The sequence below is a fragment of the Lissotriton helveticus genome, chromosome 2_1 (genome assembly GCF_964261635.1).
Source record: "Lissotriton helveticus chromosome 2_1, aLisHel1.1, whole genome shotgun sequence".
NCBI classification, from domain to species: domain Eukaryota; kingdom Metazoa; phylum Chordata; class Amphibia; order Caudata; family Salamandridae; genus Lissotriton; species Lissotriton helveticus.
Window position 1 is genome coordinate 1,938,843,666 of NC_136059.1, and position 21,012 is coordinate 1,938,864,677.

The 21,012-nt window shown below is 42.1% G+C and overlaps 1 protein-coding gene across 2 annotated transcripts in view; it reads right to left on the reverse strand.

Annotated features, from left to right (window-relative positions):
* The window catches only part of ELMOD2 (ELMO domain containing 2), a 162,326-nt gene that overhangs the window by 20,231 nt on the left and 121,083 nt on the right, over nucleotides 1-21,012 (reverse strand). For both annotated transcript variants that reach the window (XM_078676868.1, XM_078676869.1), the window contains one exon: nucleotides 20,126-20,259. In XM_078676868.1, the coding sequence (XP_078532994.1) occupies nucleotides 20,126-20,259 (134 nt within the window). The remainder of the gene's footprint in view (nucleotides 1-20,125; nucleotides 20,260-21,012) is intronic.

A 21,012-nucleotide genomic window follows, 5' to 3' on the forward strand; every position in this document is an offset into this window, starting at 1 on the left:
AGAGGCAAAGGGACAAGAGTAAATGCATACATAAAACATGGTGAAAACGTACACAACAAGCACTTTCTAGATATTTTCACTTGTAGGCATTATCTTCAGAGCATTAATACGTGTTCGTTAAAAAAGTATCTGCATGGTGATTCGGGCATTTTATTCCTTGCCTTTCCTTCCCACTACAAAGCAGACCAAGACTAAAACAGCTCTTGAAATAGATGGTTACTTTGTGTTTTAATGAGATTTAAATGGGTGTCCTTCATTAGCAATGACTTTTAACACCGACCTATCAAATCATGAGCATCAGTGACCATCTTGCCCGAGTTCAAAAGGTACCTTTACCATTACATTTAGGATTCCTGACTATACTAGTTGTAAATTCAGGATTAGGCTTGTAAAGGGATGTTTTCCAAGCCAGCCCCCCCAAGAGCTCGGCCTCTTTTGACTGATCATATTGCTAATTTCATAGGTTGAAAGTCTATGTCTTACTGAAGAATTAAAAGAAGAACTTTGCTGTATGGATCATTGGTAGATTGGAGCGATGTTACTTTCACTTGCAGGATGTGCCTGTGCTCTATTAATTCCAGTATGAAATTGTTCATATCCGATCATTGAAGAAGTGAATCACCCTCTCCTTACCCATTTTCAGTGATCCATTATAGGGAATAGAGAGTGAACTGGATTTCAAATAAAATGTGATTTGAAAGGGCTGTATGTAGCAATCATAAACTATGGACTTACTAGGTTGCTATCTTGATTGCTGTTGAGAGATTGCTGATTTTTTTACATTTCAAAACTGGCAATGTATCCCCCTTTAGTTGTGTGTCATAAGACAGCTTTTTTTTAAAGTAGGCCTTTCTTTTATCTTTCTCGTCTTAAGCATAATCTATTGCTGGGAGATCCACAAAATGCACCCTGAAGCTCTTTTGCTTTCATGTCTGGGATGAAGCATCAACCATCCACATTTCCCTGGACTAAGGTGATCTCAATGATACTCTTCTTTGTGCCCAATTTTCTAGCTGTAGGGAAGTTTTGATATCCTGTACAGAGACAGATTTATCATTTCATGAGAACTAAGACACTATTGAATATTTTCAGTCACAAATTCTACAAAGGCCATCATCTAGACACAGAGCCCTCCTAAATAATGGATAAATAAGGCAATCAGGCAACACTGTAGTAAAAGACACACAAAGCACTCCCAAATGGTATGTGTCCTCTTATTTTCCATCAAGCAACAGTGTTCATTTATAATTCTTCCAGTGGTATTGGCAACTGCTTCATCCACAGAATACTGGATAATTTTGGGAGGATGGACGTTAATCAAAGATAACGGTTAGAAGGGAATAGCAGATGCCTCACATAAATCAAAGTGTGGCTCTCACGTCCAAGTCACTTTCTACAAGGAAAGGACACTCTCAGTTCTTAATTTACAAAAGAAATGGGGGAGGATCATGCCAGGTTGTTGCTTTGGACCTCTAATGTAGGCCTTTCTTTTATCTTTCTCGTCTTCAGCATAATCTATTGCTGTAGTGTACTCTTCACTTAAGAAGGGAGATCCACAAAATGCACCCTGAAGCTCTTTTGCTTTCATGTCTGGGATGAAGCATCAACCATCCATATTTCCCTGGACTAAGGTGATCCTAATGATACTCTTCTTTGTGCTCAATTTTCTAGCTATAGGGAAGTTTTGATATACTGAACAGAGACAGATTTATCATTTTATGAAAACTAAGACACTATTGAATATTTGCAGTCACAAATTCTACAAAGGTCATCATCTGCACACAGAGCCCTCCTATATAATGGATAAATGAAACAATGGCAATGGAAGCTCATAACACGAGATAATTAAAACTATCCATCAACCAAGATTGCGGCAATGCCAATTTGAGGAATCAAAACAGACAAAGTATGATTTTTGGATTCCCCCCTAATCTGAACAACTATCATCGAGTTTGCAATTAGGTTCATAGTAACAAAAGAAAGATCAGTCCTGAAGCTACATACTTTATCTATAAAACACACATGCTCCAACACCGAATCAGGTACAAAAAATATATTTGAAACAAAAGCAACTAATTTCTAAATCAGACTACTACTGAATAAATAAAGGAAGCAATTTTGAGAGTTTCAATTTCTATATCTAATTGGCATTTATAAGCCTGCATCGCTAATTAGCATACAAGTCTTGCAATCAGGCAACGTTGTAGTAAAAGACACACAAAGCACTCCCAAATGGTATGTGTCAACCTATTTTCCATCAAGCATAATTTCAGGAGGATGCACATTAATCAAAGATAACGGCTAGAAGGGAATAGCAGATGCCTCACATAAATCAAAGTGTGGCTCTCGCGTCCAAGTCACTTTCTACAAGGAAAGGACACTCTAAGTTCTTAATTTACAAAAGTAATGGGGGAAGATCATGCCATGTTGTTGCTTTGGACCTCTAAAGGAAAGAACAAATGTAGGTTGATACGTAAGACTTTGGCTTTAGTAAGAAACAAAAAGAACAAAATGGAGATTGTAAAAGACTGGTAGGTAAGGAAACTTAGACTTGGGCGTCTTTTGCAAATGTATTTTAAATGCCTGGGGGAGTGGGGGCATGGAAAAGCGATTAAGATGGTCGCCACACTAAATAAACTTGAGCCTGTGCTCTTAGATACTGGCAAATACTTTTCCCTCAATTCGCACTGAGAGTTCAAGAATGTGCTCTCACAACTGGGACAGCATGGGCAGTGTTATGGTGGCTCTGTGATCTCAAAAGAATGGAGGTGCTGCTGCAAGTGAGCTGGTCAACCCTTGGAGGGTAGCCTGCACCCGACATGGGAAGAGGAGTGAGTGGAGTGGCACTCCTGACTGGCATTGGTCCATGGACTGTGTGTGGGTATCTCCCTAGACAATCTAAACAGTACAATTGACTTGTTTCATTGTCAAACTAGAGAATAGAATAACATAGGTGTTGTTCTCATTTACCCGTAGGAATCTGTGGCTCGATTCCCTAGAAGAAGGCGCTGGTATAGCGCCAAAACGCGCGTCGGAAACCATTCCAATCTCGCCACACCCTTAACTATGCAATATCATGCACTGTTCAAATAATATATTTGTTTATTGATGACCTCTTATATATTAGTTTAATGTACATTGAACTTTATGATTGAATATTTTCATGCATTGCATTTCAGAGATACAAAGATTTTCAATCTTGTAAGTTTTTAACCTTTTTTAAATACAGAATAAATCTAGATTTCTTATATCTGTTTTGTTTGGTTCGTTTGAAAATTTACAAGCTTGGCATTCAGCATGACGTATCTATGTACTGTTTAGATTGTCTAGGGAGATACCCACACACAGTTTGACCCTGCCCTAGTAGTCATTTTTAGACACAGGGGATCCTTGTTATCGCATGTATTGATCCATGGACTGGCACTGCTGGAAACAAGCATCGAGGATAGAGGGAGCTGCTCGAGTGCAGATATGGCCCAGCCCCAGAGGACAAAAAGAAACGGAAGAGTGGAAGTGGGGCTAGCTGCTGGGTCCAGCTGGCACCTGCTGAAAGACAGTAAGCTCTTGGGAGCCTCTGTTGGGTGTGTGCCTGGTGGTCGATGTCAGATAAGAAGCATTGTGAATGAGGGGTGAATTCTTGCCCCCACCTTCCCTTTGAAGAAAAAACGTTAAGCGATCTTGAGGCTGGGGAGAAGGAGCAAAGGAAGGAGAAAATGCGTGTTCCGAGGAGGGCCTGCCCAAACAAACTACAAACCCTGACTGGTGGGGATGAGATAGATTGAGGGGACAGAAAAGGTAAACTTGAGAAACCACAGCACTTGGAAGCGGAAGCTGCCAGGGTCTCAGTGTAATGAGAAAGATGGTGGGCTGCCACCCCTACGAGAAGAGATCTTCCCCCTACTTTTTTTGGATGTCATAATATACAGGCATTGGGCAGAGAGACACACTAGATAGGAAAAAGCCATTAGCACTGAAGTCTCTTGCCACACTCAAAAGAATACAAATAACTGACCGGTGTCAGAGGACCTAATGCAAACATATAATTTGCCCCTCAGCAGATCACAGAAGAGGTGGAGAATCAATGAGGGGGTAAGGCTACTTTGGTTGAATATGTGGGCAAAAGATCACCTACACCGATATGCTGCACTGAGATAGCTCTGTCACTGAATTGAACAACAGAAAAAAACATATTGCTGGGCCTCATCCCGTGCACAGACAGAAAAGGTATAGACCAAGTAGTTACAGAAGGAACAGAGGTTTTATTTAAAAGAAGGTCTATGACCTGTGGTGAATGGCCAGGCCAAGAAAGCTAATATAGGTGGAGGGGAGACACTGTCACAATCAAGAATGGTCCGGTTCATGACTGGCTCAATGAAACCAGACTACAAAGCCACAGAGTTATGGTAAGGGGGAAGTAAAACAGACTTTATAACAAAGAAAGAAGAAATTACCAAGAGTTCACTATGGCGTAAGATAAGCCCAACTCAAATTCTCAACAACCCAAAATTGACAAATACACAAACCTAACTAACTCAAACAAACTGCCACACGGGACCTAGGGTGCGAGAAAACTCACTTTAGACCTGGGATACTGTGGCAACACCCCAAACTGTTAAGAGCACCAGGCAGATATTGGAAACACATACCGAGAAGTAGGAGGGGTCATGATCCTCCTTAGGAAGGAATACAGTAGAATGGGTTACAGAAGCAGACGGTGCATCAGTAAACTAGAAGGTGGTGTACAGGAAATCCCAGCAGAAATGAAAATAAATTATCAATGTCAAACAGAATCCTTTTTGATTCTACAGGGTGGACCCAACACTTTGTGGAGTGTCCAAAAGGTAAATAAACGGATGGGGTTGGTGTCCACCCGGCATTAATTAAAAACAATTAAAAAAAGAAAGAATGCCAATTAGAACTGCCTAATGACATGAATCAGATGCTAAAGCATAGCCCCGATAGAGCCATCAGTCAGACATGGAACTATAAACAAGCTAAATACTATATGATAGAATTTTCAGTTCTGTTTACCCAGGTTCTCCAGATTGTCTGCATTAGAACCCTCACTACTTATGGCTTACATATTAGGGGCCTTAAGCTGTTTTTCTTTATTAGTGGCTGGGACAGTGTGGAAATACGATCTTCCTAGCGGACACATTGAGTGAGCAGATGTCATACTTACACACATTGACAGATGCTTCGTGGTTTAAAAGTATAGAATGAAAGGAGGAGAAAGGAACATTTGAAGTTACTGATGTTAAGTTGTCATGCCATTGTAATAACTGCAGATCTGAACAGGACATACCACACACAAAACTATAAACACAGAAGAAACCCAGCTGGTCAATATATATATGCTCACCTAGATTGTTGGTCCTCTACTAAACAAGATCAAAAAGGGAGCTTTTCTTAAAATAACCTAACAGTATGAACCAGATGTCCCCCTGCTGCAGGCGATGTAACTCATATGAATAAATGTTCCCTTTTCGGAATAATATGAGTGTTCCACAGTGATGCATAGTGGTTTATTTGAGGACCAATAGTGGGTGGGTGAGGAGGGGTTAACAAAATTACAATAAAAACATGCCTGCTTTTTAATGTAACACAGACATGGTGGAACCCACAAGGAAGATATATGTAAGTCACAGACAACGGAAGACCCCAAAACACAATTATGTGCGTTTACTCCTTCCTACTTAGGACCATATTTCTTGAATCCTTATGGTGCTCTTCACCCAGTTAGTAGTGGCTGGTCTGCTTCTGGGGAAAGTAGTACTGGGGTGTGGGACTCCTACTAATCAGGGTTTCACCATACTAGCCTAATTCCTGGCATCAATGGGTCTTTCAGACGTGTGGCAACATGTGCACCTTCGTCAGCATGGTTACCTATTCTGTTTGGGGGCACATATGAGTTTTTCTAGATAAGATTACTTATTAACCCTTTGCGTGGTGCCACGGACGCGCTGTGCTAATGACGGAGTGGTTCGGTCACGGCCTGGCCGCCGCACCTGCGAGGCATCAATTCCACGCCTGCGCTGAGCGTTCTATTGAGCGGGCGAGGCCGTGACGGAACCACTCAGTCACAAGCACAGCGCGCCCGTGGCTCGTGACGGAGTGGTTCTGTCACGAGCATGGCGGCGCCGCGCGGCCCCCCTAGCCCCCAGCGCCGCCGTGGAATTACTGCCGCAGCCAAGGGGTTAATGTCCAACACTGATTTAACAGCGGTGTCCGAAGTCCAAATATTGGCCCGGGGACTGATGGCCCACTCAACAGTTGAGCTGACTCTCATAAAGGAAGTCGTGCTGGGAGGTGGAGGTGATGACTGAGCACGATGGATAAAGAAGAGAGAGAGAACTAGAGGCCTATGTGGTGATAGAAACGGAAATGTATTTTACATTACAAACCCGGCGCTGTGGAATCCCTTTAGGAAGATCTTCTAGGTTTTTTATTAGAGAAAGACACATCAGCTACCCCGCTGACTGAACTACATTTCACCTTGTGAAATTCACAGTAAGAGCTCCACCTAGATTTGAGTTCCAGTATCTAAAGGCCACAGACCTAGAAATACTCTGGAATATTGAACACAAAAGAAAAATGCTGAAAAAACTAGACTGGGTAAGGCTAGAGAATTGACTGGCATCCTAGAGTGGCAAATACCAACAGGGAGGCAAAGCGAGACAGCTACTGCACTAGCTCTGTCAACATAGGGGAGACAAAAGACACAGACCTGAGCTAAGTATAACTTACGCCCCAGCAATGCACTGCTTGTAACCTCACATATTACATATGGCATGGTCAGTGACAACACTGATGACATCTCAAATGACATCCTTGAGGATATTATCCACAGAACCACCCACACACCCACTCACACCTGCATACAACCTCTCGTATGCCCAATCCCACTCCCACACAACCACTCACATGCCCATACAAATACTCACACACTCACCCACTCCTCCATAGAGCCACTCACTCATACAGCCACTCGCACAACCATTCTCTCACCCATACAGCCACTTATACAACCCGTCACCCACACATCCATTCACCCATACAGCTACTCACACACCCATACAGCCTCTCAACACACCCACTCACTCACCAATACAAGCACTCACACTCCCTCCCACACCCACTCAACCACTTACATACCCATTCACATATCCATACAAGCACCATCCAATCATTCACACAGACACACCCTCTCCAATACAACCGCTCACACACCAAATCAGGTAACCAAACTCACTTAAACAGCCACCCACTCATCCATACTGCCACTTACACACCCAGTCACTCACTTATACAGTCATTCAGACACCTACCCACTCACCCATAGCCACTGACACCATCTCACTCACCAAAATAGCTATTCACATACCTATACATACACCCATACTGCCACTCACACACCCAAAAAACATTCACACACCCATACAACCACTGACAACCACTCACACCTACATGTCTAATCAAAAATTCACTCATTCACACATAAAGTCACTTATCCATGCACTTAAACAGTCATACACCCACTCACACACTGATACAGACAGTCACACACCCACTCAGATCACTAAGAGACAGTATCACTCATTAGTAGTACAACTAGTATACTAATTTAACGTATGTGGTAGGTTAGTATATATACTTAACACTAATAAACACTTACACTCACTTGATGATGCCATCACTGATGTCATCAGTGATATCATCAGTGTCAGGGGGGAGCTGGGATGGGGTTGACCCTTGATGGGCGGCAACATATCATATCCCTGTATGCTGACGACCTTTTGGTTTATCTGCAGGAGGCGGTAGCTGGTTCGGCGGCGGCTCTGTGCCTTCTAGACAGATTTGCCAGTATCCGGACTGTGAGTTAATAAGTCTAAGACTTACCTCTTCCCGGTGCTGGGGCCGCTGGTGAGAACCCAAACACTTCAGGAAGATCTTAATTGGGCCCAAGACACGTTCAAATACCTTGGTATACATATGTAGCACTCCTTGGCCGATATGCAATTGGGGAATCTGGACAGAGTGCTTCGATCGCTCAAATCCTGTGTGATATTCTGGAGTTGGCTGAAGCTACTGGCGCATACATCATTGAACAAAATGGTCATGTTGCCCAGATTACTATATTATTTTGTGAACCTTCCGCTGGTTCTACCCAGAAGCTGGTTTGTCCCTTTGGACTCCTTAGTACAGGACCTGATTAGGCGGGGATGGCCACAGGAGAGTCTTGTTGGCGATTTTGCGGCATCTGATGCGGAAGGGAGGTTTAGAGGAACCGCACTTCAAGTTTTATTACCTAACCTCCCAAATAAAATGGTTAGCGCAGTGGCTGGAAGGGCCGAACGTAGAAGGTACGTTCCTGAGGGGGTCAAGCGGACATACCGCATTACTACTGGCTAATTTCCTGGCGCATGAGACAGTGACCCCTTATAGATCATTACTACAAAACACAGCATTACAATGCTGGAAGAGAAGTATGAACAGGATGCCTGTTGCCCTCAACTATACACCGTATCTCCCCTTGGTAAGTCTCCTACACGGAACCCCACAAAATATATTCACCCGAACAGTTAACTGAATGGTCAGAAGTGGACTTAAGGACGATGGGAGATTGTTATCAAGAACAAACGTTGATCCCCTTTGAGGAGCTAGTGGAACAGTATGGGTTACCAGTGGGCCAATTTGTGAAATACGATGCCTTGGTCATCACATTCGGAGATCTGTGGGGCGGAGGCAGGAGGGAACCAGATACACACCCCTTTATGCATGCATTGCTCACCCTGGGAGACGCTAAGCACCAAGTGAAGTAGTTTTACATGGCCCTGGTGTGGACATCACTGGTAACATTGCCAAAAACCAGGGACCGTTGGGATCGTGTACTGGGTAGACAGCTGACAGATCGGGAATGGGAAACAGTCCTGGCTTCCCCTAAATCAATAACACGCAATACGCGGCTGCAGTATATTCAGTTCAACCATATACGCATTACTTATTTGACTCCACACAGGCTTCAAATAATACATGGGGGGGAGATGCGGGAGTACCCGAGGTGCGATCAACAGGATGTGGACTTAATCCACATGGTCTGGAATTTTCCGTTACTGACTCCCTTCTGGGCTGAAGTAGTGCACCTGACGGGGGCAACCCTGGGGAGGACACTGGATGGCTCAGTGGAGGTGGGCCTCCTGGGCCTATTTACCCGCCCACCAAAACGGAAAGTAGGGAATACAGTTATAGACCTAGCTATGGCCCTGGCCAAAAGACGGGTAGCAATTACATGGAATCTGGATATCACGAGCTGGACTGAAGCAGAGGGGAGGGCCCTCTCCAGGGAAGAAGTGAGAGGCGTGCACAGGCGACCCGTAGTGGTTCTGTGGAGGGATTTAGTGCGGTGCTGGGAAACTCTACTGCCGGAAAACAGGGACTCAGAGGAAGAGGGAACTACTGAAACACGCGTTAGAGTAACTGGCACCCCATGTAGCGAGGGTACAATAAATAATCAAAGTAATTAACAACCGTGGGCAGAGGGAAGCATGCTGCAACCAGAATCCTGCGGACCAGGCCCCGCATGCATGCCGTGGTAGATGAAAGGAGACACTCTTCACCCGATGCAGACGATCTACACCCACTCACCCACCTTAATGATTGTATTAGCACTGAGACACCCACCTGCGGAGATTAGTTAGGCACAATTTACATTTGCTATATTTTAGTTTAGGTTTATGGTTTGTTTTCTATGCAATATTCCTGAGATACCAGAGTAGCAGATGCATTTGCAAGCATTATCCGGTTACTGAAGCATAAGAGAAGATCTGTGCGATATGCTGACTGCCTAGGACGACGCCAAGTCAGATATAAGATTACTGTAAAAAACTGTAACAAATTGTTGGAATTGATATACAATATATTTCGCTATTCGATGAATATGCTTTTGGAAATGCCAATAAAACAAATGTTTAAAAAAATAAAATCAGTGATGTCATCAGTGATGTCACAGACTATGTCATTAGTGATGTAATATGTGAGGTCATAAGCAGTGCATTGCGGGGATGTGAGTAATAATTAGCTCAGGTACCTATAAGTGTTGAATTTCACTGGTTTTGTATGAGTGAAATCGGAGCCTAACTATAACGTCCCTTTAACCTTTGTTTTTTTCAGTGGATATTTAAATACATAAAATATTCATATTTATTATATTCTCACAAAGTAGGTGTGCCATATCCGCGGTTATGTAAAATGCTTCATTCTTTCTTTCTGCCAATAAGTCCTTCGCACAAAACCTGCCGCTCCAGGAGTTGTTTACACCACATCTTTATTTAATTTAACGCACCATTAATTCTTGGAGGACGATGAGTTTCGGATGAACTTTCAGCTTTTTACAATGTGAATCCAAAGAATTAATGGTGTGTTAAAGAAATGAAGATGTGGTGTAAGTGACTCCTGGAGTGCCGGAAGATGCAGTATCCTGCGTCCAACCCCAAGCCGGGCACGGCAGTGGACATGTTCTTTTATGGTGGAAAACCAAAGAAATGTACTCGAAAAACAAAGGCTACAGTGACATTATAGTTAGGAACTGTAATAATATATTTCCTTACATTAAGATACCTTTGAAATTCACTGACAAAAACAAATGTTTAAGGGACATTATAGTTTGGTGAAAATGTTAGTTAAAATGTAACTTTTTAAACTGATAAAATCACTGAAATTCACCAGTTATAGATATCTCAAGTAACCATACCTCCCCCCCTAAAGTAACTATAACCCCTGCCCTAACCAAGCACTGTTAATTGCCTCCCATATTACATCACTCATAAAAAGTTCTATGATCTCACTGCAACATCTGAAATGACATTATTGATGACAACATAGTTATAGTTACTTTAGGGCACAAGTTATTTGTGAATACAATAACTGGTGAATTTCAGTGGTTTTGTCAGTTTAAAACAGTATATTTTCCACCTCAAGACAACGTCCATTTACACTTTGTTTGTTCTCAGTAAGTATATATATTTTACACAGTGGTGGACATCGCTGTGGAGTTATATGCAATTTATAAAAAAAAAAAAGTTTTTTGTTTTGCTAATAACTGTGGCGCCATTTTACGACCCTTCAAGAAACTTTTTAAAAAAAAGTTCATCCACCTCAGTTCTTTACTGGAAAGTTTCAGGGTGTGCCATGAAGTAGGTGCCGAGAAAAAAGAGATGTCCCTAAACACCCCCAATGCAATTACCATAGGAAAAATTAGACAATGATACACAGAAAACAACTAAACAGAATTACACCAAATTTGACAGACAGCTCGCTCTTTACGCAGAAAGTGTACTTTTGTAATTTGGGGTCCCTCGGTCAACTTGCCGCTGCTAGTGGGAAGCTGCCTATTTTTTGTTTGCCTGCTGGTCCCACTTGCCTGAACAGTCCCAGGGGGACTGCAAAGATTTTCCCTGCCGCCACTCGCTGATTAACTGGGAAGGGGACTACACATCCCAGCATCCGCCAGTGGCGGCCAAACATCGCGTCAGAGAATCGCTTCAAAAACGCTCGAGGGCTTCCGCAGCGCAGGTCCCTCGGTTAACTTGCCGCTGCTAGTGGAAAGCTGCCCATTTTTTGTTTGCCTGCTGGTCCCACTTGCCTGAACAGTCCCAGGGGGACTGCAATGATTTTCCCTGCCGCCACTCGCTGATCAACTGGGAAGGGGACTACACATCCCAGCATCCTCCAGTGGCGCCCAAACATCGCGTCAGAGCCTAAGCGCCAGGAGACGCTTCAAAAACGCTCGAGGGGTCCCTCAGCGCGGGTCGCACGCGGGCGTACATGGGCCAAGGGCGGGTCCGTCCGCGCCCGTCAGAGCCTGGTAGAGACTGGACTGGGCTACCCCTCTGACATCGGGACTTTGGTAGCTTTGTAACTTTGTGGTAAGCTTGGATTATTGTATTGTTGTATCCAGTTTGTATTCCTAAGTAACCTGTGAATCATTAAGCCAGTTGCCCCACATTTCTTACTGTGTAGAGAGGTACTGACATAAATATGAGTAAACGTAGGGGCCCTGCTGCCACACTAGATGATTGTATTATTAGTGCAGAATCCTTATTAAATCATGAGATCCAAATTGCAGAAAGGCGTTTATCTCTTGAACCGATACACACTCAACTGCGCTCCCCCAGGCCGTCGGGCACCGCTCATTTATTTCCATTGGCATCTATAGAAACAGGCACCAATGATGGGTTCTCACCTTATTGCTTTATTGTCTCCTTACCTCCAGGGTAAAATGGTCCAAATAGCACGCCAAGCCCGACAATGGGAGCAAGATTAAGGAAGCAAAATCCGAGACTGGGGAAAAAGGGGGATGATCAGAGAGTTAAAAAGAAAGCCATCCCAGTTGCAAGTAAATCTAGGGCCAAGACTACAGGGGGGGGGGCAGTGCAAGGAGCAAAATCTAAACCCAGCATTGATGCATTAAGGGTATCTGCAAAAAGCAATAGCACCCAGACTGAGGTTAGTAATGACCAACACTATCCTGATTTAAGGAATTCTCTTGGAGATTTTGAACGAATTGTAAAAAGATCTCTTGAGTCTGCAAAGGAGGCTATGCTAAACCAGATGGTGGATCACATCAGTGAGACCCTGAAGTCTTTGGAAGGGAAGCTGGGAGAAATGAATAAAGCCATAGGACATTTGAAGAACAGCAGCAATTCCATTAGTTACTTCGCCCAGGAGGGAGGGTCACAAAACATACAGGGCGATCCACTGCTATCAATAGTGCAGGGAGGCGATAGGACAATATCGGTTGAACCAAATGATTATTTAAGGTCTAATGTGCTTGTAAATTGCACCAGGATATATTCTAAAGATGATGGGTGGTCACAGCAGGAGGTGAGACACGGGATAGCACTGAACACCAAGGGAACAAAACTGGTAATTTACATGGACAAACAGCTTACGATAGATCAGGTATTCAATCTGGGAAGGCAGTAATATACAGCCCAAAAGGTACAGACCTAATGCCAAACAATGATGTCTTAAAGTTACCCCCTGCTTCATGTCCCTATGTGATAATCTTAGCAGGAGTACCGGCCCTCAGGAGGAACCAGAATGAGGATTGGGTCAACTTAAGAAATAAGACGGTAGACTGGTTAGCAAAGTTCAAGCAATTTACCTTACTGAGAGCTGCAGATATTTTAATGGTACGTAGGGTGGGATGGGTGGGAGAATCGAGGAAGAACATTACAGGCGATTGTGTGGTGGTAAACTTTAGACGGCCTCAGATGGTCAGGGCCATTTTAGCCACTAAAGAGGAAGTTGCACTAGGGGACACTAACATTTGCGTATTACCGCTGGGATACTTTTACAGACCATCAGGGAGAGGAAATGTAAATGGCACAGACTCCATGGTCCCTCTCTTTAACAGCTTTGAGGGACTGTCATCCCTAGAGGACATAGATTGACATCCGAAGTTCTCTTATCAAACAAACCTAGAAATAGAAGGAACTCAGAATTTGCAGGTGAAAGGCATTGAGGTGCATACAGCTGTGCCAACAGGAAGCTATGACTCAAATTCATCCACTAGAATTATTGGCAGAGAGCCATCGCCGAACAGGGAGATGTATAGGACACCGAAATTATGCCTCACATCATGGAACATAGCAGGTTTGAACAGGAATATAATTGATATTTCTTGGAATGAGTATATAGAGCACAGCGACATTACCCTTTTGCAGGAGACTTGGTCATTAGAAACACCTCCTAGAGTTGATTTTAAAACATTTAGGGTGGGGGTCAGCCCCTCAGTGAAAGGAAGGCCCTCGGGGGGCTTGGTGATATGGATACGGATTTCTCTGGAAATCAGAATCATCCCACTAAATGTACCATCTCGAGATATATTGCGTTTAAAATTAATTTCAAGGGATGGAGATGCTTTATTTCTATTCAACATCTATAATAGACCAGGCCATGTTCACCGGGAATCAGCAGTAATCAGCTAGCTCGAATCTTTTCTAGATACACTAGGATATAAACCAAGCATTATAATTGGAGGCGACATCAATTGTAATTTTGAACTTGTACTGGGGTTTGGTAATTTATTCGAGGACGAAGATATGGTATACAACATTCCTGCTATAGAAAGTGATAAGGAGGTGAAGTGCTCAGTGCCTGTAGCCCAAATACTAAAGCTTATAATGGGACATAGCCTGGGAGCATGTAATGGACGTCTGCCTTCTGACAGACCAAATGCACACACTTTCTGCAGAGGCAGATCTCAAACCAATATAGATTATATAATGGTGACACTAGGGTTCTGGTGTCACTTGGTTGACTTAAAAATTGATCCCAGAATAGAGTGTGACCATCGTCCCCTGAGGTTGATGATACTACCAACGTTTTTCCTTTCCACTCAAACTGGTAATAAGGAAATTGGCACCACAGAAGATGAAATCATACTAAGTAATAATAACCAAGCTATAATGTGGCCACACATCTTAGGGAACGTTAAAGCCATGACTAGTATCTACTCTACTTTTGCAGATACTATTACGGTATTCCTAGAACAATCTATAGGAAAAATCCAGATGGTGGACCTGCATGCTGCAATGGTCAACGCGATAAGTCCGGTGCTAAGTAAAATACCAAAAGAAGGGAATGCAGGAACTACCCATACGAATAATTTTAGGAATCCCTGGTACAATAGGAATTGCTGGATAGCTAAGACAGAGTAAATTCAGGCTGTCAAAAGTAATAGTATAGCTGCAATAAGGGAAAAAGACACAATTACAAATAGACCCTGGAGAAAGCAAAGAAACTATGGGACGATGAGATCTGGTCAGGCTTAATCTGTGTGGCCAAAGTAAAGGACCAGGCAGGTTTTTAGAACCTTATAGCAAAAGTGAATAGGGCAGGAAGGATGCAAAAAGGCCTATTTCTCGATGAAAATACGTGGGTGGAACATTTTTCTGGCCTCTACTCGGAAATCGATGGTGAGGACTTTGGGGTGACAAAAGATATGGAGAATATTGCTAAGGCAGCCAAATTGCACTTCAGCCTAGAAGACACATTATTAGCATTGGAGTCAACTAAATCAGGCAAAGCACCTGGACCAGACAAAATTCCTGGTGATCTTTTAAAACATGACATCGGAGTTTGGGGACCGTATATAAATTGTCTTTGTAATGCGATAGCTGATTTTGCATCAATACCAGACACATGGAAGAGGGCAGAAATAGTCACAATTTTTAAAAAGGGAAATCGATATGATCTGGCAAATTATCGCCCCATCAGTCTGATTGATATCCAACAAAAAATTTCGCTAGGCATATTTTAAGCAGACTAACTGCATGGATTGAAGAGGTTGATTTACTTTCGAAATATCAATCTGGGATCATGAAAAAAACTAGCACTATTGATCAAGTCTTTAGATTTCTGTGTATATGCTGGAAATATATAAATCTAAGGAAAGGTAGTTTATACATTGCCTTCGTAGATTTAAAGGCTGCGTTCGATTTGGTACCCGGGAACTTGTTATGGGTTTCCCTGAAAGACCTGTGGGTACCACTCTAACTGCTTGTCCAAATAATTAGGCTCCATGAAGAGAATTATGCCAAAGTAAGATGCGGGCCGAGGGGTGAACTTAGTAAGGAAATACCTGTAAGACGGGGAGTACGACAAGGGTGTGTACCGGCGCCCACCTTGTTCTCCCGGTTTGTAAATGACATCCCTCAGTATTTGGAATGTTGCAAAAACGACTCACCTAGGTTGGGAGGCGAAGTAATACCAGCGTTACTTTTCGCTGATGACACTATCTTAATTTCGCAAACCCCTAGAGAACTCTAAAACCTGATGAATTCTTTCCAGTCATATTGCACCAAGAAGGGCCTCGAAATAAATTCCAGCAAGACTAAATACATGTCTATTAATCCTCATAGATCTTTCAAAAAGACTCTAGAGCTAAATTCTCAAAGATTAGAGCACGTACATAGTTTTAATTATTTAGGCATCACATTAGATACGAAATTGACCTGGAAGCCACAACTGGAAAAAACTAGAATAATTGTGCTCCAAAACTCCACTCCCATTCTAAAAAAGCATGGGGGAGTCCTACAAAGGCAGTATCTCCTGCCATTAAGGGTTTTAAATTCAAGGCTCAATCAGCCACCTTGTACGGAGCAGAAATATGGGGGCCCTACTGCAAACTAAACTTTGAAGTTGGAGAAAATAATTTCTTTCGGAAATTATTATCTACACCATGCAGGACACCTTTGATCCCAGTTGTTATGGATTCAGATTTCAAATGTACTGATAATCACGCTTTATTACATCCCCTCCTATTTTGGGTAAGAATATGGTCAACATTGGAGCTTTTATATTATAAAAAAAGGTCATCAGGAGGTTATGAGCACTGGACTATTTAAAGCTAATCCATGGTTCCAGCATGTGTGAACTTGGTTGGAAAAGATAGGGTTACTCCATTTCTGGGAGGAGCCTTCAGAGTTGACCATGGCTTGCAGCAAGTTAGTAAAAACATCTTTTTGGGCCTATATCAATGACAACTTGCTGCATGATTCCAGTCTGGGCTCCTTAACATCAACATTTCTCCTATTCAAAGACATAGCTCAGTTTGAACCATTCCTAGACTAGGTATGCCCCCAAATTGCGAAAACCTTGTATCTAAAATTTAGATATGGGCTTTACAAACAAATGTGAACGAATCTAGATGGGGTAGTAATCGTGATGATAAAGATTATGATAAGTGCAAGTTATGCACTAATGAGGTCAAGGAAGATGACACACATTATTTTTTTGCCCTCGATACGACATTCCGAGGAAAAAATGTATCAAACCTCTCTGCAATAATTTGAATTTTAGACACTGCAGAGAGGCTGAGCGTATATTGAGGACAGATACCATACAATTGGTGGTTTTTGTTGTAAGCAGATTTCTATTTAATGTGAATACCATAAGAGCTAAGCACGGTTTGAAATTGTAATTGCCTAGTATGTAGCCTTTTAGTAAATATTTTAGATACCCTGTACTTACACTCTAATAATTGTGATAACCCAGTGATTATTTTTTTTCTTCTTTAATGTCCATACTTGGTTGAGATATTAAATAATTTGGATGTTGTAATTGTAAGGATGGCAATCGAAGAATTAAAAAAAAAATGTTATCTTGCCTATTTTTTATATTTGTAAAAAACTTTTTACTGTATTTATGTAGCTATTTAGCTTTCTTAAATTGTGTATTTAGAATGGATCATGTAATTGTGTTTAAATGCCCCACCATGTGCTAAAATGAACTGTTCGTCAAAATGTTAATGGGAATGTCTTTAATATGTGCTTTTATGGTCTAAAAAGACCGAAATAAAGTTACATTGAATTTGGTGTAAATCTGTTTAGTAATTTTTGAGAAATTACTGTTGAAACAAGTTATAGATACATTGACAGTTTATCCCGCATAACTTCTGCAGGAGTCCCGTTAGATTCAAATACAGAAATTGTAGCTTCCTGAAAATATTGCAGCCAACATTACAGGACGTGGCCTCGGTCCCTGTGTCCTGAACATGTTAAAAAGATAAGATAGTAGTGGGCAGCGTTGGTGTGCCATGACCTTCTGGCCTTTAAGGGTGTTCCCCCCCAAGGGTAAAAAATAAAGAACACTTTTTAGGACTTTTCGTGATTCGTGGGATCTTGCAGGAACCAGCATGTCCCCCTGTGTGCTCTCATGGTGAACCCGCAGGAGTCCCACAGGACCGAAAAAACAAAAAGTAAAAAAAAGAAGGGTGAGGGTCTGTGACCTAATGGCTGAAGGCCGTGCGTGGTGGTGGTGGTTTGGCTGCCACCAGCAAGTGATTGGGTAAAGCACCTGGTCACTAGCCAGGTCCCACGGCCAACCGCCCCCCCCCCCACTCGCTGCACACGGCTAAAGTTTGTAAGCAGTGAGGAGTTGGCGGCAAACATATTGTTACAAAATATTAGTTTGTTAAAAAAAAGTCAAAATTCACTGAGAGTGGAGTTAAACTTAAGGAAGGCAGTAAGATTGTAATTTCCATGAAAAAAACATAAGAAATTCAGTGAAAGAAAGCACTACTTTTAAAAAGTAAAACAGGGGAATTAGTCAGCTATACATAAAAGATATAAGTGTAACTTGCACTGCTGTGATGCTCTGCTATAACCTCACATATTACAGCACTGATGACATCTGAAATCTACGGCAGTGCAAGTTATACTTATGTGACTTCTTTGGCTGCTCATACATTTGTCAATCTTTGGTAACCTGATGGCCTTCCTACTTATAATGGTGTTCTATTTATTTTTGTAAGCTGAATATATGAAAGTTACCCAGTGTTGCTTTAAACTGAAAAGCTTTCGTCTGGTTTTTTCAAGTTGTCTAAAAGTCTCTTCTCTAAACAAGGATGATTTTTATTGGGTCATATAATTTATCCATTTGTTTCTGCACAAGCATACCTGTTACCAACTGTTTTGCCAAACTAAACATCTACTTGCCCTAAATTGAAACACTATCGCAACCATATGTACTATGTCACTTAATGATTTTTGATGCTTGTTATGGTAAGAGATGTTTACATGTAGAGATGATTTGAGTGTGTGTTTTTACTGTGGAGTTGCAATTGGTATTCCCCTCTGGCTCTGCAAGTCTTAGAAGTTTACGTTTGACAGATCCCGATGTCTGTACCGTCTCTTCGCCTTCGTGCCTACAGAGCATAACGGTGACTTTCAAAATACCCAATGAGCCTAGCATTTTACATAAGCTTTGATGTGCAAACGTTTATATTCCGGGTAAGCTGTGTTACATCCTTTTACCATGAGGTGTGTATCCACCTGTGGAACTGTCTTACTTCAAAAGTGAAACAGTCTAAAGGTCAAGTCAAATCTACTTAATTGCTCTTCCTATAATTATTTAAAAGCTGTACTTTCTGAGTATTTCTGGAAACTTTATTATCAGGCTTAGTTGAATAACTGCACTACATTGAGGTCCTTGTTGCAGGTTGCTTGAGTGATAACCTCAAAGAGGATATCGCCCTGGCAACTGAGAGTGGTCAGGCGCTTCTGGAGTACAAAATACTAGGTCTGGTAAAGCCAGGTGGCTTTGCTGCCTTACCCCAACAACCCGCAGCTGCCCCACACTGATATTTACCACATGCTCAGAACAGGGGGTAAATATCACTTGGAATAGTTCTCGGAATATGGGAACACTTGCAGATTTTCACCGGGTATACCCAAGTCCACTTATTTTGCCCTCAGAATAGGGAATATAACTGGAAATGACGTGATTTAGGTGGGGTGATACTCGCCGATATCTGAAATGCGCTGGGCCCGTAGTATCCCCAAACCTAAATCTGACCAACTCGTAATGAGGGTATAAGTGTTATGCCTTACTATTTGCTGTCTTGTCAAGACAACAAGCACCCCAGGTGTTATTTTCTTTTGCCTTGTTGGACATTGGCAGAGAAGAGAAGATCAAGTCTGGGGACATTGAACAATGGGTGCATGCCCACTCCACCAATCTTTAGGGATGCCTAGAAACCATTATGCTGCACTGCAAGGCTCCTAGACACTGTATGAATTTGATATGCTGATAGATCCTGAAAATAGCTTGGAATTGAGAGACGGAGAGCTGAAGACTCAATCACCCTGGTTTTTAATCACTTTTATCACATTTAGAATAAGTACTGGTTGGGAACTACTGAGGACTTGGTGTCAATGCCAATACTGAAAAGCATGGACATGTGAGGTTGTGTGCTAATTCCCCACTGCAATAAATGCAGGTGAACTGCACTCGTATGGACCCAAAAAACGAACATTAAAAAAGCAGAGTGGACAGAAAAGGGCTGGAATTTTAATTATAAAATATTTTTAAATGCTCAATTGTCCAAGTTATTTGCAATACCTACTTTAGGACTATACAAAGATTGGAGTAAAGCTGCAACTTTAAGATGAGCTCCATGCCCAGTGCCTGCGCGGAACATATTTTTGAAATCTTCATTTATTAAAAAATCAGTTCTAAGGTTCTAAACACATTAATGAGTAGGGAAGCACACTAAGACACATTCAATTCTACAAGAATTTTAAAAAAGCGCTTTCAGGAGCACATTTTAAAAACTCACAGAAAAACTGATGGAAATGTTTCATCTGCGGTGATCCAGGCACCAGGTTATAGAAGTGAGACTTCAGAGCACCGCTACGAAGAAGACTGTAGGCCATCTCCGTCAGATTGATCCCAACAATAGCATAGGAATAACTGCAATGACAAATTCACTGGTCAGAACTTAATTACATTTGTTAACCTCAAGCGTGTCATAGTATCATTCAAATATTAAAATTGTTTACATTTTGTAGACACAATTTAAACTGAAGTAATATAATCAACACACAGGCAGTGATGCAGACTGACAATCATATACATCGGAAGCTTTTTTGTGGTAGAGATGTCATGCTAAGGCAGTTCGCTTTGAAAATAGAATCCACGGATCCTAGTCAATGCACTGAAGTTTAACAGGCAGGAAGAGGGAGAAAATGGAGTTCGCAGAAATCTGGCGAGGTCCTGTCTAACTTTGATGACTTTTTCTAAAATATGCCACAACATGAAGAACACCGGTTAGCAGTAGATTGACTGATGACTAGAGAGAGTACCATGGTTTGCAAGCCATTTGTAAAGTCATCATCTTGAAGAAAATATTTCACCTTATAGGGAAACGTTTTCAGGAGTACCAGGGGCAGTCGGGGGTTACTGAGATCAGATTTCTGTCAACCACAGCCTTTTACTTCTGGTGACTTGGAGGTTAACCCTGTTGTAAAATTTAAAACAGAGCACCAAGAACATCCCGCACTTGACCCTCAGGGTAGCAACATTCAGTAGCCTAAGGCTTACTCATGTAGGTGGCGTAGAGATAGAGACTCTGAACTCCATAAACAATCAATAATATATATTATTTTGAAAAAAAATAGTATCTCACACAAATCGCACAAAACGAAATAGTGTACCTAATGTGCC